This window comes from Cyprinodon variegatus, unplaced genomic scaffold, assembly GCF_000732505.1.
Source record: "Cyprinodon variegatus isolate N-32 unplaced genomic scaffold, C_variegatus-1.0 Scaffold1046, whole genome shotgun sequence".
Taxonomy (NCBI): Eukaryota; Metazoa; Chordata; class Actinopteri; order Cyprinodontiformes; family Cyprinodontidae; genus Cyprinodon; species Cyprinodon variegatus.
In genome coordinates this window covers 30,775-38,209 of record NW_015151499.1, presented here as the reverse complement: position 1 = coordinate 38,209, position 7,435 = coordinate 30,775, and the positions used below count along the sequence as shown (strand labels likewise).

At 38.1% G+C, this 7,435-nt stretch overlaps 1 protein-coding gene across 1 annotated transcript in view; it reads left to right on the top strand.

The window, feature by feature from the left end:
• LOC107101035 (myoferlin-like) overlaps window positions 1-7,435 on the top strand; it is a 46,737-nt gene that overhangs the window by 9,127 nt on the left and 30,175 nt on the right. Inside the window, exons 4-10 of the mRNA XM_015399788.1 lie at window positions 2,180-2,288; window positions 2,380-2,470; window positions 2,567-2,736; window positions 4,767-4,895; window positions 4,997-5,059; window positions 5,140-5,190; window positions 5,284-5,314. Of these exons, the coding sequence (XP_015255274.1) occupies window positions 2,180-2,288; window positions 2,380-2,470; window positions 2,567-2,736; window positions 4,767-4,895; window positions 4,997-5,059; window positions 5,140-5,190; window positions 5,284-5,314 (644 nt within the window). The remainder of the gene's footprint in view (window positions 1-2,179; window positions 2,289-2,379; window positions 2,471-2,566; window positions 2,737-4,766; window positions 4,896-4,996; window positions 5,060-5,139; window positions 5,191-5,283; window positions 5,315-7,435) is intronic.

Here is a 7,435-nt window from a genome sequence, read left to right as displayed (position 1 = left end):
TCAATGTCTCGACTCTATTTTCTATTCATTTCACAACGTATGGTGGTGAATAAGTGTGACTTTTCAGTAAAACACTAAATTGTTTGGGTGACCCCAACCTTTTGAACGGTAGTGTACATCCAACTGTTTCTGGAATAAAAGCTGTTGCTGGAATGTGTGGTGCATGAAATTGCTCTCTGGTCTGTGGTGTCTCCAAATATGCTACTGTTCAATCTTTTGACAGAAGTGTTTACTTTAGGCGATAAAGTCACTGAAAGGAATGATATTGTGCTCATGTTTCTGTGTGACTAACCACTCCTGTACTTAAAGGCTAATTTAGCCACTGAATATTTACAAATGAAGTCCATACAGTACCCCCAGTATGTGCTCCTAAAGCTTTTTACAATCTATGCGGAAGGAAATTGAAATATTTTCCTTTTATCTTTATGTTGGTGTTGGTTAGTCATGGCTGGATACCAGTTAAATCTACAACTTGGTCTCTATTAATGAGTGAAAACTTTATCTGAATACAGAGCAGCAGAAAGACAGCAAATATCTTAACCTCTGGAACCAGCTCTCTGTCCAAGAAAGAATCACAAAGCAATGTGAGGACATCCTCCCCCTGAATCTCCTTTTTCTTTTTATAAAATTCTGTTATCACTCAGATTCCATCCATTCTATAAAGGAGTCAGGGAGCATTTTTCGAGTCTGAAGGACTGTTTTTATGTTGCGTACCCTTTGTAAAAACTTTCCTTTCAATAAGGTATAGAAACGGCGCATTTGGATGATTTAGGTGGCCTCACAACTCAACTTGCATCCTTGATCTGTTCCGTGGTTGACCACTTCCAAAAATAGTTTTAATTGGTCTAGATCTGGTGATCATATCATCATGTTTAAGAAGCCATATTTAGAGGATAAGGGTTGTGATTTGATGCCTTATCCTGGTAAAAGTAGCTGTTAGAATATGCAAACTCTGGTTTAAAGGGATGGACATAGTCTATCAACCCTTTGCATTTAAACAATATTCAAATGGAACTAGGGGCTTCACGGTGTGCACAGGAAATGCCCCCAGACACTAACCATGAGTTAGAAACTTTACTGAAAGACTGATGCATGCTTTCATGCCACTGAGGCCCAGGGCAGCTGTGGTTACAAATAAGCTCACCACCATCAGTGTGTGAATGGCTGCTTGTGGTGTAAAGTTCTTTGGAGTCCTCTGACTTGAAAAGACGCTTCATAAGCAGAGGCCATTTAACATTTACCATTTGACTTATGACAAATTTAACTCTCCTAGTTTAAAGAATCATTGGACCAGGACACATTTTTTTATTCTGGTATTTTTCACTTTCTCAGTTTGTGTAAATTGTGGTCTCCTCTGCCTGGCTGTCAGGGTTGTTGTTCTCTTGTTGCTCATTTGTTCTTCAAGGCCTATCTGGTTGTGTGATGGAGGGCGGTGTTTTCTATACCTTGGTAACAAAAAGTCATTGCCTGTCTATCCTCTCAAACCAAAATTACCGCACATGTGATCTGAAGACAAATCATCTCCAAAAGTTTTAGAGGAATCCCCAGAACAAAGCCAAACGTTTATTATCATGTTGAGCTTCTTTAATTCATGGGGGAATACCAGTGTTCTATAATCATCAAAATGGCAAACAATAAAGGCAAATCGGTAATATTTTACAATTTTTTTAGTTAATGTCTTTACACTTTCTACAAATAGTGCTAAATATTCAACTTTATTTACCAGATTACAAGTCTTAGGTGCACATTAAGATTTTTACAGCTTAAACTGAGCAGGTCTTTTTACCTGCAGGATCTTTTTCACAGCATCATTCACAGCTGATATTTAGAGAACAAATGAACAGATTTGGGGATCTTTAAATTGCCTTTATGTTAGAAAGCAGCAGTAGGCTAACCAGAGGAATGAAAGGATGTTCCTCTTCGAATGCGTTTTGTTTGTCTGTGCAGGCAGGGCTTGTTAGCTCTGGGTGGTTACCTTCTCTGTGCTCTTTTTGTGAAAATAACCTCAGCTGAGAACACTCCTGTGGTATTTACCTGTCATCTGTTGTCTGGGTACAGAGGTTCTGACTGACTAAAGCCGAGTGAGTCGGTGGTTTGTTACTAAAAAGAATCCATGAAATCGGTGCATGCGATTATCCGAATATGTGAAAAAATTTCTGTTTCTGTTTGCATTCTTTAGATTTCTTGGGTCCACTAAAATTCCTCTAAGAGACCTTGCCTCTGGGAAAGCAAGATCTCTGCCGTCCAAAAATGTTCCTCTCGTTGATGAAAGTGGACAACGTATTGGGGTGAGTGTCTTGTGGGGAAAAAAATATGAAAAATAAAACCCTGGCTCTTGTTGAACGGAAGAGAAATTAGCAGAGTTTATTTTCCTTCCAGGCTACAATAGATCTGGTGGTTGCTTATGACCCTCCAGCCAATGCTGTTCCAAACCCCAACGACCCTCAAGATGGAAATGCAATGGCAGCTGGTATGGTGGTTAATGTTGCTGCGCAAACATTAACCAAAATCTACTAGATTTGATTCTCCAGTCTTTATCTCTCTTATGTTTTTCTTTGATGTTTAGAAGGTGGAGATGGTGGTGGGGATGAAGAGGCGGGTGAGACTGTCGCAGACGGGGGCCAGAGTGGCCCAGCAGGAGTCCCCTCATCCTCTGGGCAGGCTGCTGGTTTTCGCCAGAGGCTGACCCGGGCACAGAGTCAACGCAGACTAGTAAACAAACCTCAGGACTTCCAGGTCTGTTTGATCCTTTCCTTTATGGTATTTTTTGTGGCACTTTTTGATTACTTTAACGCTTAAATCCTTCCAACTTTAGATTTTGTTGAAATAGCATAATGCCATTATGAAACATTTAAAATAACTGAACCCTTCAACCGTTTAACATGCAATAGTTTATTTGTCTGTTGTAGCATTTCACTTAATTACTCGGCTATGACTGTGATTGACAACGGCACACTGGCTTTTACAGCAACACAAACAGGGTGACCTCTCTCCCCCCTCTGTGGAGGAGAACCGCTGCCTTGAGCAGTAATGGTTTGAGATGTTGGCTCAGAGGTTCTGTCTGGTTCCATCCTCCCACATATGGTGGTTCTCATGGGGACAGTGAAGAAATATTTAAAACCAACATGCTCGCTAAACACAAATTACTAATTTCCATGATCTGTGACTCACTGAAATAAAATGAGCATCAAATCATCGTTTTGGAATAAAATGCAGATTTATAATTTATGGGTTTGCTTTTAAAGCCTACATTCACTTCTAGATAGAACTCTACATTAGAAGCAAAAATGTGACTGATCCAAACATTTCAAGTTGATTAGCTGTAGGAAGGTAGCCAGCAAGGCTCATTGATATGAAGCTAGTGCTGTATATTGACCTAAAAAACATTTATTATATCTCAAATTAACCTAATTTCTGGATTTTACGAAATACTAAATGTTGCTTTTAAGTTTTTTGGTTTTTCCCCCCTCTTTCAAACAGCTGGTTAACTAATAGCAACAAATGGTGGCTAAAAACCAGTAGTCATTCATGTAGTGATTCAGTAATTCTATAACTGAGCTATGAAGATTTGACCCCGTTTCCTTTCTAATGAGGAACCCTTGAGGAACCCTAAAGATCTGGATAATGAATTACAAGTTCTTAGAAACTCTGGTCAACTAGAAAAGTGAATCATACAATGATTGAAAAAGACTTCAGTCACAGTTTGTTTACTTTTTATGAAGGATTTGGGTCCTGCTTTTGGGCCATCAGTGATTTTGGTAAAACGCTTTTATTAACATATAAGTCACCTGTACATTAAAGGTATAGTGGAGGATTTTTGCGAATTTTTTAAATTACCCACCCTCTCCAGTTAAAAAAAACAAAAAAATATGCACATGCGCAACCCTGTACCCGCTCCCGAGAGGAAACGCCTATTAAATGCATGTGCGAGCATGCACAAGCCCATTTCCCCCTCGTAGACGCTCTGTTTAAAAGTTGCTGTTGTCATCGCTCATACAAGCTTACTTTCCAAAAGAAGATTTGTAATTTTTCCACTATGTCAGACTCACCACTGGTAAGTGAAAATGGGGATGAGCACATAGGAAGGCCTTACAAAAACGTATCGCAAGAATGATTGACAATTAGAAGGACCACTTATTTGGATGATCCACGCGGAAAATGAACATCCTCTACTATACCTTTAAACAATGATAAAGGGCCTGTACTTATAGAACTTTATCGAGTCCAGGGTTACTAAGGTATTTTCACACTACAATCAATGCAGGTAAAGAATCTAGTCAAAGAATTCGATTACAGATGGGTGCACTGGGGGTTTGAACTGCTGACTCCCTAGTTACAGACAAACCTCCAGAATATAAAGTGTAGCATTAAAATTCTCCTTGTATGTCACATTTTTGAACTAAAGTTATTTCTGTACGTTTGTCTGGTCACACTGGGTCAGTCATTGGTTTAGTCATCTTCCCCTTTAAGTTTTTCAGTCTGGAAAAAGTCTCTGAATCCTCGCTCCTTTTTTAAGGAAAGACATTTAAGGAATTCTGCACAAGGACGCAGATGCAAATGCTTTGTGAAGTTTTAATCTACTTAAAAACATCAGCAGCTGTAATGGTGAATGCTTATATGTACACATGACTGTGTCTTATGCAGCCTAGAATGAGCGGCTCTCCCTCATTAATCCCGTAGTTATCTTGGGATTAGAAGAAGTTGAGATTCAGCACAGGCATAACCGTATGGAACTAAGTGGTTTTTAACTCCAATGTGTCTTTCAGATCCGTGTTCGGGTCATCGAAGCCCGCCAGTTGTCTGGAAACAACATCAAACCTGTGGTGAAGGTTCATGTGTGTGGACAGACCCACAGGACCAGGATCAAGAAGGGAAACAATCCATTCTTTGATGAGGTTTGGTCTTTTTATCTTCTAGTGTAAACAGTTTGTGTTCTGATGATTTGTTTTGCTGAAGTTCCTTAGTTTCCATCTTATTGTTCTCTGGCTTCACGCAGATGATGTTCTACAACGTTCACATGCTGCCATCAGATTTGTTTGAGCAGAACATCAGTTTCCGGGTTAGTGCAGCACATGGAAATGTTGTGGTTAGCTCTGTGTGCTACAGTATAAATCCCTATTTTTACCCTTCCATTTATAGGTCTATAATTCCTATTCACTGAGGGCAGACAGCCTGATGGGAGAATTCCTGGTAAATATGGGCCTCCACTCATAATAGTTAATGCTTCTCATTGTTTCTATGCTCTTCTGAGTTAACCTGACTTCTCCTTGTTTCGTCAAACAGCTCGATGTTGGTTATGTTTATGATGAACCAGGTAAGTTCAAACAAGCCTCTGTGAAAGCTTCTTTAATTATTGTTTTATTGGGGGGGGGTCTGTGCTGTTTGGAGAGGAACATTTAAAACTTTGGGAAAATTTGTGGGATTTGGTACAATTTCTGTAGATAATTTGTTAATATGTTTAATTTTCTCCTCATAATTGATCTTTTTTATTGCTTTAAAAGTAAAATATATACATATATATATATAAAAATAAAATAAAATCAAACCATAGTTTAGAAATTCATCAATCAAATAGGATAATTTTTACAACCTTTACATGATGTGTATTTATTTATTTTTTGGTGGTCTTCGTTAATCCATTATTAATTATTTATGCTTAAAGGTGAACATTTTTGTACCACCTGCATCAGATTATTAAAAACTTGTCTTTAAAATGAAAAATATCACTGGTTTTTCTGCAGCTGCTGTCTGTATCATAGCACTAAGGATTCTGCAAACCCCAAAACCTTTACATCACATAAGTATTAAACTGTGGTCTGCAGGTTTAGACATGCAGGTTTAAAATTCTTCTTTTTTTATTAAAATTTAAACAAAGAGATTCAAATTAGTAATGGGCTTAAATAGTGTCGAAAATATTAATTAACACTTCCAGAGTAAATATAGTCATCAAACTGTTTATATTGAATGGTTGTTGTTTCTTAAACAGCTTCCTGGTGAACTGCTCTTTCTGTCTGTGCCCTTCCCTCATGTTCTTAAACTATGCAAAGGACAGAGTAATATAAAAACGTGTAAGGGAATTTATTTATTATTATGTATTATTCTGCCAGTGACTAGATGTCCTGATTTGTGTGGCACACTGCTGCATTTATCCTTCATGTCTCGCTTTCCTACAAATCGAATAAATTTCCCATATTTGACTGTGTCAAATTAGAAGGAAAAAAAAAAAACACCTAAAGGCTTTTTTAATAAATATAAAGAAGGCAGAGCTGCAGTTATTGTCACTGAGCTGTACCAGATCCCCCATTCTGTCATCACAAACCTCCTAATGGTGAAGGTAAAGGACTTTAACGCAAAATCAGATGGAAACGAAGTTTAGAGCAAAAAACAACAACAACAAAAAAAAACACATCCACAACAAATTAAAATGGTTTATAACTTAGAGCTTCTTGGGAAGTTTGCAGAAGTTGTTTTAACATGCAAAACTGTAAAAGTGAGTCACAAAAGATACTCACAGCTGAAAACGTCTGTCCCACATTCTCCCATAAAGGCATCCTAGTTTTCCACATGTTATATCTTTGAGATCTGGTCACCACTAGGGTGACCAGATCAACTCTATAAAAACTGGCCTTAGTTTTGGATTAGTGACATAGGTCATAAACCTAAATCAGCTGATGACACAAGAACATTGAAGAATCATAATAAAGAAAATATTTTGTTGGCTTCTACCGACTTTTTCTTATTCTACCTCCTCCTCTCCTGTTTTTGACCGCTGTGAATGAGTGAGGTTCGCCATAACTAGCGGAGGGGTGACATTAGCTTAAGCTATAAGCTAATGCAGATGGCTGGTAGTTCTTTTCTTTGATAATCTATTATGTAAATTTCTAAAAAAAAATCAAAAATGTTTGCATTGAAGAAACAAGCAGTCATTGTTTTAATTATTTCCTCTTGAATTAATGTCCTGATGTTGCTAATGAGGTTTATTGAAATGATTTAAGACCAAAGCACTGAAAAATAATTCCAAAAAAGTTTGAAGGTGTTTTGCTTCCATCCAGAACACTTTTTTAGTTCAAAATGTTAGAAATGGCGTTGGGTTCGAGGCTTTACCCCCAGATTCCACATATTCCGTCAGCGCTCTGCTTCGCTGACGTACGTCGTGCGGAGCGCTAGTCTTTCATGTAAATCAATGGGAGCTGTTCCACATCCTCCGCTACTCCTCCGCACGTCTCCGTCCACATAGACATGCGGATTCAAAAGAAACTTCTTACAGGACTGAATGAAGAGATGCTGAGTTTGGGAGTAGAGAACAAAAAAAGTTCATTCAAAAAAATCTGTTTTGAATTAGGCTCTCCTAGTTATCCCCGTTACAAAAATCTACAACAAAAAAAAAATATTTGGGCAGAAACTGAACATATGCTGGATGATGGTGGAATTTTTT